Below are 19,465 nucleotides of genomic sequence, written 5' to 3'. Positions count from 1 at the left end.
GACCCCAGGATCACGCCCTGGGCTGAAGGCGGCGGTGCTAAACCGCTGAGCCCCCCGGGCTGCCCTAGAATTCAATTTCTTAAAAAAAATTTAGAAAGCTTGCTGTGTGATATCGTCCCACTCACCTGGAGGAACACGTGGGACGGCACCCAGAAAGAAGCGGAAACACACAGGGACACACACACGGAGGAACGCAAAACGCCCGCGGAGGCAGAGGAGCACCCGGGACGATGCGCGACAGCCTCCACTTCTGGGATGTTCAAGGGGGACAAGGCTCCACAGTTTTGAATGAATGAATGAATGAATTTTGTCACATGCCAATAACAGTGAATAAAAGCCTGGGAGCATCGCAGTCGGTTGATGCAGAGCCGCCTCTCACCCCTCGTGCTGGCGCGGCCGAGCTCACCGAGGCGGTGCAGGAGCCGTGGGCGGGCTGGGCTCTCGCCGGGCCTGGTGTTGGCCGTGCTCGTCCCGTCCTCAGCACACTCGTGACACAGTCCCGGGGGCTGGATGATGGCAGGTGGCTGTGCCGAGGATTTTTACCCCTGTCCCCTTGTTACGGGGCTGCCTCACATCCACTGGTGTCCGTATCCTGATCCATCCCCCCAGCGTGGTGTATGAAGCGGTGAACGTGCTCCTGGGTTTGGTTTGAGAGTGTTTTGCCAACGACTTTCCCACCTGTGCTCATTAGGGAGCTTGGCCTGCGGCTTTCTCTTCTGAGCGTCTTTGTCTGGCATAAGTCTCAGGAAAATCCTAAAATCATGTGGGCCCGTGAAAGACCCCGAGTAGCTAAAGCAATCTTGAGAAAGAAGAGTAAAGCTGGAGGCGTCACTGCATCGTGATTTCAAACTAAATGACAAACCGACAGTAATTAAAACAGCCTGGTCCCGGCCTGAGCGGCAACACGCAGACCAGGACAGTGAGACAGACCCTGGAAGCTGGGTCATCCGAAGCGGGCGACCGCGCCAACGCTCAGCAAGGCGCCGGGACGCACCGGGGGGGAACAGCCCCTTAACACACGGTCTTGGAAAACAAGATCCACGTGCAAAAGGTTGAAATTGCACTCCCATCTTACACACACACACACACACACACAAGCTCAAAGTGGATCAAAGATTTAGGGACGCCTGGGTGGCTAAACGGGTGAGCGTCTGCCTTTGGCCCAGGGCGTGATCCTGGGGTCCTGGGATCAAGTCTCACATCGGGCTCCCTGCACGGAGCCTGCTTCTCCCTCTGCCTGTGTCTCTCATGAATAAATAAATAAAATCTTTAAAAAATAATAAAAATTAAAAAAAATAAAACCTTTTTAAAAAAAAAGATTGAAACCCAGGACTTGAAACCATAAACACTGAGGACAACCCCATGACATCGGTCTCGGCAGGGATTTCTTGGACACGACAACGCCCAAAGCACAAGCAGCAGGAGTGGGAGTGACCGCCACGCTTTTATTCAGCTGTTATTGGCATGTGATAAAATTCATTCATTCATTCATTCTAAACTGTGGAGCCTTGTCCCCCTCGAGCATCCCAGAAGTGGAGGCTGCCATGCATTGTCCCGGGTGCTCCTCCCTCCACGGGGCGTCTTGCGTTCCTCCTGTGCGTGTCCCTGTGTTTCCGCACCCCCCCCCGGGGAACCGTCCCGCAACGTGTCCATCCAGGCGAGACCTTGGGTCGCAGTCAGCCTGGGACCGTTATGAAGAAGGCTGCTGCTGGACGTGTCCGCGTGGACCCACGGCTCCACTTCTCCTGGGCAAACGCCCAGCAGCAGATTGGCTGGGTCACGTGCAGAGCGTTCGCAGCTCAGCTTTCTGGAACACTGCTGGGCTGTTTTCCAAAGTAAGCAGTTGAGATCTGAGGTGGCTCGTGCACAGGCCACCGTAGGACCAAGTGGCCTCCGTGCTGCATGGCCAGTAGGGAAGACGACACCAAAGCAATAGGGGCCAAGCAGGTCCCCCATTGCCTGTGGGGACCCAGCCAGCTGCATGCCTGTGCCTGGGGTCCCCGTCTGCTCACCGAGCGCAGGCTTCTGCACCCAGCCACACGAAGACGTTCCCGTCACGTCTGCAGGAATGAAATAAGTAAATGATCTAGTGACCACAATGACGCGTCATCATCCTAAAGGATGCTTTATGCCAAAAGGAATATTTTCTTAGAGAATTGTGTTCAGAGCAAACTCAGCAGTCCTCGGAATAGAGGTCACCGCAGCCCGCATCCCCGGGAACAAGTAGCACAGTCACGTAACAGTTGGGCCCACCCGTGAGCCTCCCACAGAAGCACGCTTGGCCCACCTGCCCTGGAGGCCCCCTCCCCTCGCCGCCGCCAGGCTGAGCCGTTTCCTTCAAGAGGGGGACGTAGGGACGTAGGAGGACGGAGGTTCAAGGTCCTGGGTCTCCAGTGGCTCAGCACGGGATGACGAGTCTCTTCAACAAAGTGGGATTCTCTCCCTGCCTTGTCCCGCCCGTGGGGCAAATGAGGTAGCACCGAGGCCCCCCCAGTGCTGCAGGAAGTGTGGCGGTCACTCTCACTGCACGGACTGGGGCGCAACGACAGAGCCACCGAGAGCAGGAGCAAGACCCACCCCAGCTCCCGGCCTGGGTGTGCTGCCCCGAGCGAGGAGCGAGGCCCCGCGTCTGGCACAGCAAAGGCCGCGCAGCTCGTGGCCTCATCCAACGTTTCCTCGGATGTAAGAGGAGCTTGTCGCCAACCGCGTGTATTCCACACAGAAAGGCTTCGGGGGTGCTGGGGACAGAGGTGTTGGCCTGGTCCACCGTCTCCACGGCAACGGAGCGCGGCGCCCTGCTGAGCTGGGCCATCTGGGTGCAGGTCCCACAGAAGCCCCGTCCTGCTCTCCCAGACCCAAGATCAAGAGAGCGCTGGCTCACGTCCCCACGGCAAGCAGGCACGAAGGAGAGCCCAGCATCGTGGTCATCGGGAGACATAAACTGAAACCGCAATGTGCGACGTCTTCCAGGACGGCAGCAATGAAGACAGATGACAACACTGAGTGCTCACAGGGATGGAGAGCAGAGAGCACCCCCCGTACGCTCCTGGGGGGACTGGGCATTGCGGCGACCGTCCAGAAAGACCGATGTCAGCCACCTGGCAGCTCAGCCACTTGAGATCCAACTCTTGATTTCGGCTCAAGTCATGGCCTCCTGGTCGTGAGATCGAGCCCCACGTCAGGCTCTGCGCCCCACTAGGAGTCTGCTTGAGGGTCTCTCTCTCTCTCCCTCTGAGTCTCCCCCCATTCACGCTCATGCTCTTTCTAAAATAACTAAATACATACAAAAATAAAATGTAAAAAAAAAGAGGAAAGGAAGACAGACTGTTACCTGCTAAAGCTAAATAGACGCAGACCTATGACCCAGCAATCCCGCCCTGGGGCGTGGACCCGACAGAAATGCATGCTCGTTCTCCATCAAAGACGTGCATGACAATTATCAGAGCGGCGCTACTTGTAGTGGCCAAAAGGGAGAAACAGGTGTGCACCGAGAGCTGAGTGGAGGAGTCATGATGTGCTCATGGCGGGAGAATTAATGAGTGACAGCCACCCACGGCATCAGGAGACGATCTTGGGTGAAACACGAAGCACACGAGAGCGTGTTCTGTGTGATTCCACTGAAATAAATAGAGGAAAAAGGCAAAACCAGTCTAGGGTAGTGGGTAGTGAGGACCGTGGTTCCCTTTGGGGGCCGTGGGGGGAGGGAGTGCTGGGGCTGTGCGGTTCTAGCCACGTCGGGTTCTCGACTGACTGTGGGTCTCATGGGTTTGTGCAGTTTATAAAAATTCATCAAACTATACACTTAAGGCAGCCCGGGGGGCTCGGCGGTTTAGGGCCGCCTTCAGCCCGGAGCGTGATCCTGGAGACCCGGGATCGAGTCCCGCATCGGGCTCCCGCATGGAGCCTGCTTCTCCCTCTGCCTGTGTCTCTGCCTCCCTCTCTCTTTCTCTGTGTCTCTTGTGAATAAATAAATCTTTAAAAAAAAAAAAAACTATACACTTAAGATTTGGCACTTTTCTATATGTATTTTATAATTCAATAAAAAGTTTGCAAAAAAATAAAAAATCATAAAATAAAATAAAAAGTTTGCATTCTGGAGGCAACACACAGCATGATGGCTACAGTTGATAATAGTATGTTTCTATTTGAAAGCTGCTAAGAGAGTAGATCTTTAAAAAAAAAAGATTTTTATTTATTAATAAATAAAATAAATAAGGCGCACACCCCCTCCTCCCGAGCCGCCTCGGGTCCCCTCCTGCGCCAGCGCCCGGTGTGCGAAGCAGGATCTGTAATTGCTCGTTGAGACTAATTGACTCCCGCGAGCCGAGCTGTTGTGAGGAGCCGCGTGTGGTTGTTAGTGGGGGACGCGGTCCCCGTGGCGCCCGGAGGCCTCGGCCGCCTGTCGTGGGGCGCACGAGCCGCCGCCTGATGGGCCCCGGGAGGAGGGCACCCTCTCCCCCCCGCCCTGAGCCGACTCCCGTCCAACTTGGCTGCAACCTCCGTGAACTGCAGACTTGATTGGGCGCCAAGGGGCTTCTGAGCGATTCCCCAGCTGCTTGAAGAACAGAAACTTTTTCTGAGACGCAGCGCCGAGGGGGGACACGCTCCCCCGGGTGCGCGGCAGCGGGCGGCCCAAGGGGCTCGGCTGTCACCAAACTCCGCTCCTCACAGGCGAAAAGCCCCGGGGACGCCCGTCAGGATGCTTGGCAACGCCGGCCCGCCAGGACGGCTGAGGCTGCGGGCGCGAGGGTCGGTTAGCGGCAGAGGCCTGGGTGCGTCCTCCGGCCCAGAGGCGCCTCCTGGCAGCGGCCACCCGGGAGGACACTGCGGCCACCTCCAGCCAAGCCGTCCACTCCAGTCCCCCTCGAGAGCGGGCACAGAAGCCCCGCGTCTGCAGACCCAGGGCAACAGGCCGCCGCAGCTCCCCTGCCTTCACAAAGGCACCGGAAGAGTCCCGAAGTCCCGACCACCTCACCTCCACCCTGGGCTGCAGATCCGGGAAGCCCCAGAGCACCTGGATGGCCGCTGCCCCCTGACCCAAGGTCACTGCAGCACTTACCTTCTCTTAGTCCCACGACTCGGAGATTTCCCTCATTACCAACGCTGCCCTCGAGGTGACACTATCCTACAGGCGCACCCCACTCCCTCCCCGCTGTGGTCTCCCCCCAGCTTCTTACCTCCTCCAAGCCCCTGTCCCTCCCACCTCACCACACTGTCCTGTCACGTGGCCTCCCCCGTGGCGAAGCCAGGTCCAGCTGAGGATGAGCAGGTGCCCTCAGCAGCGCTGCCCTCTGCCTCTCCGCCTCCCTGTGCCCAGCCTCCCAGGCTCCTGGGCTGCTGCCTCACCTCCCAGCCTCCTCACCTCCCAGCCTCCTCACCTCCCAGTCTCCTCACCTCCCAGCCTCAGAGGGCTCAGGTTCACCACCCAACTTCTCTCTTCTCTCCCTGGCTCTTCCTTCAGGGTCTTGGCCGGTCTTGGGACTTCCAGTGCGACGCTCCAATCAGTGCCACTGCCCGGGGTCTCCCCGAACATCCAGGCCTGTGTCCGGCTGCTCACTGACCATCTCCACTCAGATGTCCCCTCGCCTCACAGACCCAATGCATCCGACATAGAGCCCTTGAAGGTCCCTCCAAAACTTGCTCTAGTCACAGCTCTTCCATCTCTGTTAATGGAGTCCATCCTTCTAGTTGCTCAGGACAAAACCCTGAGTTATTCTCGGCCCTTCTTTTTTCCCTCACATCCCATCAGCCGTCCTATTGGATCTGCTTTAAGAATATACCTAGACTAGGGCAGCCCCAGTGGCCTAGCGGTTTAGCACTGCCTTTGGCCCAGGGCTGATCCTGGAGTCCCGGGATCGAGTCCCACATCGGGCTCCTTGCATGGAGCCTGCTTCTCCCTCTGCCTGTGTCGCTGTGCCTCTCTCTATGTCTCTCATGCATAAATAAAATCTTTTTTAAAAAAGAATATATCTAGACTAGACCCCAGTGGCTTTTTCCTCCACTGCTGCCATCACCACCACCTCTCACTTGGATTATAGCGAAGCCCTCCCAACTGGGCTCCCTGTTTCCACACTACAGTGTCTCCTCAACATAGCTGCTGAGGGGTCCTTCCAACAAAAGATAGATTTCACCAGTCCTCCACTGGTAACCACTAACAGTTCCCATCCCATCCAGAGCACAGGTAAGGTCTTCAGGTAAGAACCTGCAAGATTCTACATACCCTGGCCCTCCTCCACTCCAACATCATCTTCTCCTACTATACCCTTCTATCACCTCACTCCAGACACATAGGCTCCACAGCTATTTCTCAACTCCCCTGGAAACATGCCTTCCTCCTGTGGAAGAGGAAAGGAGGGAGGGGAAGGAGCCAAAAAATTAGAAGAAGGGAAAGCATGGGTGTGTGGACAGGTAGATGAATAGACAGGCAGTTGGATGAATGGGTGAATGGATAGCAGATAGATAGCTGGGTATGGATGAGTGGGTAGGTGGATGGATGGTAGGTGGGTGGATAGGTGGTAGATAGATGGATGGATGAATAGAAGGTGGGTAATTGGGCTGGTGAGTGAGCAGATGACAGTGCTGATGGTAGTGATACACATAAGAGCCACTGGCCTCTGCCCTCAAAGAGCTCACAGTGTAGGAAGAATCAAGTGACAGATTAACACTATGACATCCTTTTGCCAGGAAAAGGTGACTTGAGATGGAGTCAGGAGTCACCCAAAGAGCTTAGGGGAGATTGGCCTTAAGCACAGGCTCGAAGACGGCCATCCTGACCAGATGGTTCAAACAGAAACCAAGTCCAGACATAGCCAAGTCCACAAGGCAAGGAGCCCAGCTCAAGACCTGGGTCACCAGGGGATCCCTGGGTGGTTCAGCAGTTTAGCGCCTACCTTCGGCCCAGGTCATGATCCTGGAGTCCCAGGATGGAGTCCTGCATCAAGCTCCTTGCATGGAGCCTGCCTTTCCCTCTGCCTGTATTTCTGCCTCTCCCTGTGTGTCTCTCATGAATAAATAAATAAAATCTTAAAAAAAAAAAAAAAAGAGGGATCCCTGGGTGGCGCAGCGGTTTAGCGCCTGCCTTTGGCCCAGGGCGCGATCCTGGAGACCCGGGATCGAATCCCACGTCGGGCTCCCGGTGCATGGAGCCTGCTTCTTCCTCTGCCTGTGTCTCTGCCTCTCTCTCTCTCTCTCTGTGACTATCATAAATAAATTTAAAAAATTAAAAAAATAAAATAAAATAAATAAATAAAATTAAAAAAAAAAAAAAAAAGAAAAGAAAATGACGACCTGGGTCACCAAGTTGCACTTGGTGGGGAGTTCCTTAAAAGCCAGTGGAGTTCTGCAGCCATAGCTCAAACTTTAGGGTAGCTCAGAGGCAGGTGGCATGTCATGAGCATGAGTGGCAGAGAGGCAGGTGACACTGACACTTTGCGGCTGCCTCGGGTGTGTAGATAATGGACATGGGGCTCCCGGGAACACAGGATGAAGGAGGCCTGAAAAAGCATTGAATCAGCACAAAAGGAAAAGATGTTCCTGAGCGTGGGGCAGCATGTCAAGAACACAGATGGATGAGAAAACACAAGCCACAGGGAAGAGCCAGGTCTTGGAACAGCCACACTACAGTGTGTGTGCATACTGGCATGGCCAACGTGATGAGGGAGGATAGGTTTCCAGAATATCCAGAGTCACCCACCAGTCCCCCAGCCAGTGACCCGAGAGCTGTCCAGACTCCTCACTCCACATCCAGCATGTCCCCACCCCTCAGATCTCCCTCCAAATGCTTGTCCCCAGTCTCACATTGCCACCATCCCATCATGTCTTCTCGATGATGCTGGAACCCCAGTCTGCCCCCCAGACCAAGGCCAGAGCAATTTCTAAAGTTCAGATTCCTTTGGACCCCACTCACTTCTCCCTCCAGACACAGAAAGCTGCCAGGTGGAGCTGTGACTTTTGCCCAGATTCAGATCCTGCTGGCCAGTCTCCAATGTCACAGCCTCTCTGTGCTGCGATCTCATCTGTAACGTGGGACTGAAACGGCACCTGCCCCCTATTTGTGGTAAAGGAGGGCACAGCCACATGTGAAGTTTATTAGGACAGCTCTCAGCACCTACTGATCGTCTGTGCTCCTCCTTCCAGCCTCAGCTTGAGTGTCACACTCCTTAATGCCCCCAGCTGAGGTTGGGGTCCCCATGGCACCTTGGCCTTGTCAGTCTTGGTTACCTTCCACGGTCTGTCCTAATGGCCTGCAAACCTGTTTCTTCATAAGGCAGGAACCTGGCCTAATGTGTTTCCGGTGTCCCCCCAGGGCCCAGTCAGCACCTGGAACACAGCAAAAGACCAAAGCATTTTATGGGATAATGGAGATTACACTGCTTCATGGCTGCTGCTATGAGGATTGGAAATACAGGAGAATAAGCCAATTTGAGAGAAGAGTGAGTTTCATTTTTGACCTGTTGAATCTGAAATCCAACTGGACATTCCATCAGGTAGTTGGATATGTGATTCCAAAAGAAGAAAAAAAGAGTGAGGTGTCGGGAACCATCAGTGAACAGAAAGAAGCTGAAAAACCACTAGGTAACACTTGAGGATACAGTCAGGTCAAAAGATAGACCCTGTGATACAACTAGACCTCAGAGGCATAGTGAGAACAGCTGAGGTGTGTGAAGGTGCATGCGGGGATTCATGCACCAGACAGGCCCTGGATGGCCTCCCTACTCACAAGGCTAGTCCATATCTGGGGGCTCCTAGGGGGAGGAGAGGTGAGAGACAGAATAAAGTGGCCCCAGGCTTCAGGCAACATGACAGATCACCAGAGAAGGGCTCAGCTACCTGTGCAGGCTCAGTGGGCATCCAGCAATGGCAGATCAGAGAGGGGAGGTTCTCCCCTGAACTCAGCAGAGCCACAGACTGTGGTGCAGCAGGAAAGAGGCTGGAGGCCAGGAGAAGAACCAAGGAAAGATTCTACTCTCCCCTGTATTTTTGATTGTTTGAACTTTAAGTTTGTTTTCTAGAGGAAGGAGGGATAGTACAGTCGGCGATGAAGCCTCAGGGGGAAGGTCTGGGTGCAGCTCACAGACTGGCTGGCCGTGGTTTACTTGGCGTGTAAAACAAGATGATAAATCTGACCTGGTCTATTTGTCAGGGAAGCTACGGGCATGAAATGAAATGATCTATAAAATGTAATGGCCAGGGCGCCTGGGGGCTCAGTCTGCGGAGCGTCTGCCTTCAGCTCAGGTCATGATCCCGGGGTCCTGGGATAGAGCCCCACATCAGGCCCCTGGCTCAGCGGGGAGTCTGCTTCTCTCTCTACCCCTCCCCCCTGCTCATGTACTCTCTCTCTCTCAAATAAATAAATAAAATCTTTTTTAAAAATAAAATAAATTGTAATGACCAGATCACATGTAAGGAGTTCCCGCTGCTCACATTCACTAGGTCCATAGCACAGCATAGGAAACAGAGCTTCTCATGCTGTGGGGTGTAAACTGGCACAACCTTTTGATGCAACTTGGCAGTAATTTGTCAAAGAGTCAAACAGGGGTTCAAAGAGCCTCATTCAGGCACATTCTTTGCAGTATTGTCTATAAAGGGAAAGCATTAAGATCCACCAAATGCTAACTAATAGGAAGTTGGCGAAATAAATTATAGTATATCCATTTACTAGAATGATAACCATTAATTTAAGAAACAGAACTGTTATTTGTTGAGATGAAAATATATATCCATATTATAAATGGAAATTTAGGTTGCAAACTTTGATGTCCTGTGATCATATTTTTATAGGAGTGAGGATATGCTTAGAAAAGCATTTCAGGGGCAGCCAGGCTCAGTGGTTTAGCACCACCTTTAGCCCAGGGCCTCATCCTGGAGACCCTGAATCGAGTCCCACGTCGGGCTCCCTGCATGGAGCCTGCTTCTCCCTCTGCCTGTGTCTCTGCCTCTCCCTCTCTCTCTGTGTCTCTCATGAATAAATAAATAAAATCTTAAAAAAAAGAAAATCATTTCAAACAATCTAAATATACACTAAACCATTAATATGGCTATTTTTTAACCACCCGTACGATGAGCATATATGATTCACTAAAAAGGAAAAAAAGTAAGGTTATTTGTCCCCTTAAAAAATGTTCATATATCTATTAAAGAAATTGAACCAATCTTCAAGAAGAAAAAGCCCCAACTTAACGGGATAAGCACTGGGTGTTATACTATATGTTGGCAAATTGAACTCCAATAAAAAATATACAAAAAATAAAATAAATAAGTCACAGGAATTTAAAAAGTAAAAAAAAAAAAAATTAAAAAGAAGAAAAAGCCCCAGACCCAGATGGTTTCACTGATAAGGTCTGTCAAACATTTAAGAAGGAAGTGATACCAGTTCCCTACAAGTTCTTCCAGAAACTAAAAGCAGAGGGAATACTTCCTAACTCATTCTATTAAGCCAGCATTACCCTAATACCAAAACCAAAGACATCACAGGAAAGAAAAACTACAGATCAAAATCTCTCATGAACATAGATATAAAAATCCTCAAAAAAATTAGCAAATCAAATCCAAAAATTTCTTTAAAAAAATTATACACCACAATCAGTTGGGACTTATTCCAGGTGTGCAAGATGGGACCTCTGAAAATCAATTCGTGTCCAGGGCTAAAGAAGAAAAATCACGATCATATCAATAGGTGAGGAAAAATCATTTGAGAAAATCCAATACCCATTCATGATGAAAACTCAGCAAACTAGGGATGGAAGAGAACTTCCTCAAGTTGATTAAGAACATCTACCCAGAAACCTACAGCTAATGCCATGCTTAATGCTTTCCCTCCTGAGATTGGAAAAAAAGGTAAGGATGTCCCATCTTGCTACTGACATTTAACAATCCTGAAAGAAAAAAAAGAAAAAAAAAAACAATCCTGAAAGACTGAGCTAATGTAATAAGACAAGAAAAGGAAATAAAAGTACACAGACTGAGAGGGAAGAAAGAAATTTCTGTTCTCAAATGATATGATTGTCTATGTAGAAAATCCCCACCTCTAATATAAATAATAGTGAAAGGGAATAGAAGGGAAGGGAGAAGAAATGGGTAGGAAATATCAGAAAGGGAGACAGAACATGAGAGACTCCTAACTCTGGGAAATGAACTAGGGGTGATGGAAGGGGAGGAGGGCGGGGTGTGGGGGTGACTGGGTGATTGGCACTGAGGGGGGCACTTGACGGGATGAGCACTGGGTGTTATTCTGTATGTTGGCAAATTGAACACCAATAAAAAATAAATTTATTATTAAAAAAAAATCCCCACCTCAAAAAATGACCAAAAATCTCCTGTAACTCAGTAATGACAAGGTTGCAAAATACAAGTTCAACACACAAGTCAGTTGCTTTTATATATTAGCTATATCTCAGCAATAAACAAGTAGAATTTGAAATTTTTTTTAAGATTTTATTTATTTGACAGAGAGAGCACAAGCAAGGCAGCAGCGGGGGGAGAGGAAGTGGGAGAAGCAAACACCCCGTGGAGTAAGGAGCCCGATGTGGGGCTTGAACCCAGGACGTTGGGATCATGACCTGAGCCAAAGGCAGATACTTGACTGACTGAGCCACCCAGGTGTCCCTAGAATTTGAAATTTAAAACATAATAGCATTTACATTGGCAAAAATTACCTACGTATAAATCTAACAAAATACGTATGAGTTCAACATGAGAAAAACTATAAAACTCCAATGAAAGAAATCAAAGAAAATCTAAATAAATGGGAAGTCAATTTATCCTGATTTTATTTATAGATTTAATGTAATCCCGATCAAAATTCTAGCAAGTTAACTTGCAGATATCAACAAACAGATTCTAGATTTTACCCACCACAGCACTAAAGAGGGACAGAGTCAGGAGACTGACCCTACCCGACCTCAAGGCTTACTCACGTTATAGTAACCAAACCAGCACAGTCTCGGTGAGAGGACGGACTAATCGGTCAGTTAACACCGAGTGAACCCAGATAAGCGCCGTCAATGAATCACCGGCGAAGGAGCACAGACAACACAATGGAGAAAGGACAGTCTCTTTTTTTTTTTTTATTTGAACTCAATTAAAAAAAAATTAAATAAATAAAATAAACTCAATTTAAATGACAAATAGTGTATTATTCGCCTCCGAGGCAGAGGTCAGTGATCCATCGGTCTTACATGACACCCGGCGCTCACCCCATCCCGCACCCTCCTTCCTGCCCGCCCCCCAGTGACCCTGCCCCCACCCCCTCCCCAGCGACCCTCAGTTTGTTTCCTGTGCTTAAGAGTCTAGCATGGTTTGTCTCCCCCTCTGATTTCATCTTGTTCTCCCCCCACTTGTTCTCTCTTTCTCTCTAAAATAAATAAAGTCTATTTTTTTAAGATTTTATTTATTTATTCATGAGAGACACAGAGAGAGAGAGAGGCAGAGACACAGGCAGAGGGAGAAGCAGGCTCCATGCAGGGAGCCCAACGCGGGACTCGATCCCAGGTCTCCAGGATCACGCCCTGGGCTAAAGGCGGTGCTAAACCACTGAGCCACCTGGACTGCCCTAAAATAAATAAAATATTAACAAAAAATAGATCCTAGAACTAAATGCAGGGACGCTTGGGTGGCTCAGCGGTTTAGCACCTGCTTCCAGCTCAGGGTGCGATCCTGGGGTCCTGGGATCAAGTCCCACGTCGGGCTCCCCGCAGGGGGCCTGCTTCTCCCTCTGCCTTTGTCTCTGCCTCTGTGTGTGTGTGTGTGTGTCTATGAATAAATAAATAAAATCTTTAAAAATATATATATAGGGAAGCAGCCGCGATGTCCTTCAACAGGCGAGGAAGTAAACAGTGTTCCACTCAGGCAGTGGAATGTCATCCGGTAATAAGAAAGACATGGGTCATCAAGTCACCAAAGGACCTGGAGGTTGCTTCCGTGCGTGTTGCTCAGGGAAAGAAGTGAGTCTGGAAACGCTCCCAATGGGACAACTCCAAGGACACGATGCAAAACTACAAACGACAAAGATCAGGCGTTGCCGGGGGTCCAGGCAGGAGAAGGGGGAGATGATCACATGGGACACGGGGGATTCCTGGGGCCGTGAAACAAGTCTGTGCAGCCCCGTGACGCGCGTTTGCCGAGACCCACAGAACGCAGGCCGCTCAGAGTGGACCCCGAGGTCTCGGAGTTAATGTGGGTCCATCCCTTGCGGCAGACCCGCTGCACCCTCACCAGGGCCTTAATAAGCCGGGGGAGACGGGAATGTGGCAACTCCTGTGCTCTGCTCAACTTTTCTATGAACCTAAAAGTGCTCTTAGACTCTAAGACCTTAAAAACCCTTTAAAAAAAGTATTCGAAAAATTAAAAAATAAAAATTAAAAAGTCTTCGAGAGAGAGGAAAGGATGAAACAGCGGGAGCTGTTAGAAGCCGGTTCCCCCTCAGTGACTCACGGAGGAGCCAGAAGCCCTCAGAGCCAGACCAGCCAGGCTCCAAGGCCCGCGGGTCACCCCTTAGGGACCCGACGCCACGTTCGGTGTCCGGGGGGTGAGAGCGGGACGCGACGGCGGCCCCCACAGCCTCCCCCGTGACTCGCAGAGCACGATGGTCACTGAGTGGCCTCCACGAGTCACAGAAGCTACACAGAGACCAGTTGACCATAAACGCTCTGGAGCTCCTTGACCACCTCCCGCCGATGGCCGCCGGTCCCCTGCGCGACGCATCTGCCATGAGGACACAGAAGCTGAGGGGTCGGGAATTGACCAAGACACCCACGCCCTGTCCCCAGGCTGCCCCTGTTCCCGCGGGGGACCCGCAAGGGCTTCACGTCCTCCAGGGACAGATGAAGACAAGACGCCCCCGCCGCCCCGTCCCAGGACCAGCTGCGGTTCCCCAGGCCCTGCTCTCACACTGAGCAGTAGTAAAGATCACCCCAAAAAACGGGAAAGACAGCATTTCCTGCTGGTGGGAACCCCAGCAGGTGCAGCCACCTGCAGAGCAGCGTGGAGGGTCCTCAAGAGCTGCCCTGCGACCCAGCGACGGCACCGCGGGGGATTCACCCCAAGGATACAGGTGCAGCCAAACACCGGGACACCCCCCCCATGCTCACAGCAGCAGCGCCCGCAGGAGCCCGACGGCAGGAGGAGCGGTGCCCCCGGGATGGTGGAGCGAGGAGACGGGTCCCCAAGTCAGTGGGCTGCCCCGCGCCAGCAGGAAGGACGGGTCTCGACATTTGCAGCGACATGCACGGAGCTGGAAGGGAAGCTGCAGAGTGAGCCCGGGGCCTCGCTCACGGGGCACATGAGAAACAGGGGCGCGGGGAGGGGGGCGATGAAACAAGACCAACCAGAGAGACTCTTAAGCACAGGAAACAAGCTGGGGGCTGCAGGGGGCGGGGGGGGGGGGGGGGGCCTGGGGAGGGGCGGGGAGATGGGGTGAGTGCCGGGAGCCCCGGGAGACCCACGGGTCCCTGACCTCTGCCTCCGAGACTGACATTACGTGTTAATTAACTGATTTTAAATAGAATAAAAATTTTAGAACTTTTTAAAAATTAAAAAAAAAAAGATAGCACTCTTTCTGAGCCTTTAAAAACTACCCAATTCCTAAGCCTGAGGAGGAACACCGGGGAATCGCCGCTTTCTCACGGAGGCAAGTCCGGGACGCTGAGAACCCCAGCGGCTCCGAGCTGTAAGGAGAGGCATCCCCGCGTGGCCTTGGGAACAGCAGGGGGACCTGGGAGCCCCAGTGCGCGTGGCCTGGAGGCCGGATGCCCAGCAGAGGGGATCGGGGTCCGCTGGGACCCGCCCCACCGGCTGGATTCGCAGAAGCAAATGCACCCAGGGCGGAAGGGTTGTTTGTGCAGAGGCCGCCCCCTGCTCGGGGCCCTTCACCCCGGAGACCTGTGACGGGAGCAGGGACAAGGAGCACCTGGCAGCGGCCGGGGCAGCGGGGTCCACGCAGCCATGAGCTCGGGCCGCGGCCACACCCAGGGCCCTGCACCTGCACTGTGAGGTCCTAACCTGGGCCCCGGGGACGCGGGAGATGAGCGAGGGCCAGCTTCCACCTCCCGGAGCAGAGGAGCCTCCGGGTGGCGGGCACAGGGTGGGGGGCCTGCAGGGGAGGAGGCTGCCTGGGATCCCCCACGGGTACCCCTTGGGGTCTCCCAGCTCAGGCCTCAGGCTCCGAGGAGACGCGTCGACACGGAAGGTGTGGGGAGCCGGCGAGGCCGCGGGGCTGGAGAGTCCCCGTCTGTGGGGACGTTGTGCGCGGCCCGGGGGGTCAGCCAGCCTGTCCGGGCCGGGGCCACAGCGGCGTCCTTACGGGAGCCCAGGCCGGCCTCTCCCCAGGCATGACCAAGAGCCGGCCTGCCGCGAGCTCCGCTGACTCTCGGGAGGACGGGGAGCACCTCCCAGGGTCCTCTTCCTCCGGCCAGGACGCCAGCAGATCCCACGAGGACGCAGTTTGACTCGACATCTGGAAAATGACTTCACAGAAGCACAGACGGCACGAGCACTGCGGGCCGCAGGCGACCCGGAGTCCACGCCAGAGGGCAGGCTCTGGGTGCGGCCCCGGGACCCCAAGCCCAGCGGGAGGCGGCCGAAGCACCCCCGGGTGGCGACCATCGGCCCCATGCGAGGTGGACAAGGGGGACGACCGTCCCTGCCGCATGTGGGGCCAGCGCCAACACCGGCACGTGCCGAGCCCTTGCTGCCGCCGACCTTGGGCCCCGAGAGCGCACGCGCCCGTCTCCGTCGAACATGACGCAGCCGCTCAGTCAGCCTGTGGCCCAGGTCCACGCCACCCGCCAGGGACCCGGCGCCGTGAGGGCTGTCGGGGCCTCTCACGGGGGTTCCGGAGCGTGCGGACCCCGCACTGCGGGCCCAGGACAAGGTGAGCCCCGCGGGCCGAGCTCTGGGCAAACCACGCACGGACTCCTGTGGCCTCAACGTCTGCACGCCTCCTTGCAAGCTCTGCACATGCATTTCTCTGGGTCGCCTCCTTGGTGGTCACGGCCCCCCTGGGAGGGAAGACTCAGGAGACCAAGGTGTCGAACCATCAGCGCCCGGCCCCAGGCCGCGGGGGGCAGCGGGTATGTGCTCATGCGTGGAGGGCTCGTCGGGGGCCCGTGTCCCCCTTTCTGTTCCAGAACCTGCGTTTGGGACTCCGGGGCTGAGAGTGGTGGAAACTCCGTGAGGCCAAGATGGGGTGGGAGCTCCAGCCCACAGCCCCCGCCCCCCGCCCCCGGGAGCCCCTGGCGGCACCGTGACATCGGGGTGCAGGGGAACGGTGCGGTACTTGGTGAGGCCCACTCCAAGGGCCGGTGGGCCAGGGCCGGGGGCTCACTTGCCCTGCACCCAGCCCCACAGGGCCTCCCTGACCTCCCTGTTCCTCAGGGTGTAAATGAAGGGGTTCAGCACCGGGGTCACAGCGGTGTTGAGCACGGTGACGGCCTTGGTGAGGTCCAGCGAGCTCTCCGCCGACGTCCTCACGTGCAGGAAGATGGTGGAGCCATACCAGACGAGGACCACAGTGAGGTGGGAGGAGCAGGTGGAGAAGGCCCTGCACCGCCCCTCGCCGGCCGGGATCCTGACGACGGTGGCGATGATGCAGGCGTAGGAGAGCAGCGTGACGGAGCAGGAGCCCAGGATGACGCAGAAGGCGATGCCGAAGGACGCCAGCTCCACCACGCGCGTGTCGCTGCAGGACAGCGCGATCCAGGGCGCGATGTCGCAGAAGAAGTGGTTGATGACGCGGGCGCCGCAGAAGGAGAGGCGGGCGATGAGGGCGGCGGGCACGGCGATGGCTGAGAAGCCGCACAGCCAGCAGCCGAGCGCCAGGCGGGCGCACAGGCCGGGCGTCATGACGCTGCCATAGCGCAGCGGCCGGCAGATGGCCAGGTAGCGGTCGTAGGCCATCGCGGCCAGCAGGAAGTACTCCGTGCAGCCCAGCGAGAACACGAAGTACATCTGCGCCGCGCAGCCGGCCGGGGAGATGGCTCCGCGGCGGGAGGCGAGCGTGGCCAGGGCCTTGGGCACGCAGGCCGTGGTGAACCAGACCTCCAGGAAGGCCAGGTGGCAGAGGAAGAAGTACATGGGCGTCCGGAGGCGCGGGTGCGCCCCGACCAGGCCGATGATGGCCAGGTTGCCTGCCACCGCCAGCACGTACATGAGCAGGAAGAGGACGAAGAGCCCCACGTGCAGCCCCAGCGGCCCCGGGAAGCCCAGCAGGATGAAGGGCTCCTGCGCAGACTGGTTCTGGCTGCGGCCCCAGGCCATGGGCACCGTGGGGACAGGGACCCTCCCGCCGGGGCCAGGGACCGCCCACCCCGAGCCCAGAGGTGAGAGCCGGGGCCGGGCCGGTCCCTTCTCTTTGGGGTCTACTCACCTCGTCTATGGTCCCAGGACTGCGGCCAGACCTGGGTCCCCGTGGGGGCGACGGGGCCACGGGCCTCCCCTCCGCAGGGACACTGCTCACAAGGACACTGGACCCAGGTTATCAGGGCTTCCCACCTGGGGGGACAGCGCCTCGTTCCAGACCCTTCTCACCTGGGGGTCCTCACTCTAGACTCAAGAAGCCTGGGAAAGGACACGAATTGTCAAGTTTTCACAAATGAAATTATGTGTGGCCCAATTTTTAGCATTTGCATCCAATAAAGCAGATTGATTCCTGGTGAGACATCCTTACCTGTGCCCAGTAGCCCCCACCCCGGCCACACCCAACACAACCGTCCGAGGTCGCCCAGGGGCCCCGCTCCCCTCCCCTGGGGCTGTCACCCCCACTACCGGGCCGAGGCCCCAAGTGTGAAATTGCAGCTGCCTCACGAGCGCCCCCTCCTGGCTGGATGCTGGGGGGGCACTTGGGGGGCACTTGCTGGAAGGGGGGGTGCCTGAGGGTGGTGCCTGCAGGGGAGGGCGCGGGGCTGTGGCACCTGTCGGGGGGCTCTTTGGGAGCTGAGCTGCCTCCCGGGGTGCCCGACGCCTCTGCACAAGGGCCAGGGCCCCCACCCCGCGGGCAGCCCTGGTGAGCATCGAGGGGGGCAGAGCCGGCTGCGAGCAGGAGAGCGGCGGGCAAGGGTTCCCAGGCGGCGGAGGCTGGGCGCACTCTGGGAGCCGGCACGCAGGCGCCCGTCCCCCTCCCCCCCATCAGGCGTCCCCCTCTCCCACAGGCACCCTCCTCCCCCGTGCAAGCACCTGCCTCCCCACCCAGTCACTCCCCCCCCAGGAGCAGGTGCACATACCACGCACCTAGAGGGTGGGCAGGCACACCCACGGGCCTGGGCTCACACATGTGTGCACACCCGCTACCGACCGGCCCTGGAACACTCCCCCTGGCTCCGGGTGGGCCGGGGGTCCCCCGCTGCATCCCCCCACGGCGCATCAGCAAAGCCCCCCCAGCAGCAGCCCACGCTCAGCAGCTCGGGCAGCGAGGTCCCGCGAAGGCCAAACCCCAGGTCGCCTGTCCCCAGGCCCAGCGGGGCGCCCGGCGGGTCCTGTCCTGGAAGAAGCCGTCTTTCCGGCAGGGCCCCCATGACTCCATTTCGGGGGGCTGGAGTGCCTCTCAGTGCCGCCCCCAGGACTCAGAGGGGCGACCCAAGCCCTGGGCACCGCAGGCCCCGGAGGGCAGGCCGGCCAGCCTCGCGCTCGACCGGGGCGCTGGGTCCTGACGCGGGAACCGGGGCTGCTTCCTCTGCCTCGACGCCAGGTCGGGCCTCAGCTAGGAACCGTCTTCGCTGCTGAGGGTGCCCGCGTGGACAGGAGGCGTCGGCTCATCCTGCCAGCCAGGGCACCCCGGTTCTGCAGGCCCAAGTGGCCGTTCCTCCCACGTCCCCGAGCGAGGACAGCAGGCCAAGGCCACCGTGGAGGAGCGCCAGGCCCCGGAAGCGTGCGCATCTCACACGGGGTCCCTCACGAGTCCGACTCAGGGACACCCCTCGTGAGGGACGACAGGGCTGGGGAACCCACCTGCCCAGGTCAGCTTGGGGGGCTCAGCACGGTCGGGGTCACTCACCCGAGGTCTGAGCAGTTCCAGGAGCCCCCGAAGGAGGGTGAGCGTGGGAAGGCCCAGGGACTGTCGGGCGGGGAGCGCTGCCTGGGGCCCACAGACCCTCTGACTTGCCAGTGGGGGCCCCTTGCTGTCCACCGCCGACCTCCTGACACGCAGCGAGGAGGAACAGAGCGGGGGACTCGAGAGCGGCCCCACGCAGCCCGGCTCAGTCCAGGGCGGGGCCGGGAGGCAGCTCTGGCCGCCCAAGAAATGGCCTGGTCCCCCAACAGCACCCCCGGGGGCGGCCCCCAGCCCATCGTGGGTCCCGAGCCTGCAGGATGGCGCTGCCCGGGGACCCCGACTCTGCTCATTCACACTGGCCAGAGCCCCAGCGCCCCTGCCTCCGGGACGAGGCCCGAGGTGCCCGTGCCGAGCCGCCCTCACCCCCAGCTGAGGCTGCAGTGTCCCCCTCCCGGCTTCTCCTCCGACGGGGACGCCCCCCAA

General features: G+C 56.4%; 2 protein-coding genes across 2 annotated transcripts in view; one reads left to right on the top strand and one right to left on the bottom strand.

The window, feature by feature from the left end:
- CALY (calcyon neuron specific vesicular protein) overlaps positions 1-19,465 on the top strand; it is a 150,280-nt gene that overhangs the window by 42,369 nt on the left and 88,446 nt on the right. The window lies entirely within an intron of this gene.
- LOC112672615 (olfactory receptor 287-like) lies at positions 16,151-17,253 on the bottom strand. Its single transcript, XM_025467773.3, has one exon. The coding sequence runs from the start codon at positions 17,251-17,253 to the stop codon at positions 16,318-16,320; it is 936 nt and encodes a 311-aa protein (XP_025323558.1). The 3' UTR covers positions 16,151-16,317.

The sequence above is a fragment of the Canis lupus genome, chromosome 28, assembly GCF_003254725.2.
Source record: "Canis lupus dingo isolate Sandy chromosome 28, ASM325472v2, whole genome shotgun sequence".
Taxonomy (NCBI): domain Eukaryota; kingdom Metazoa; phylum Chordata; class Mammalia; order Carnivora; family Canidae; genus Canis; species Canis lupus.
This window is presented reverse-complemented; position numbering and strand designations above follow the sequence as displayed.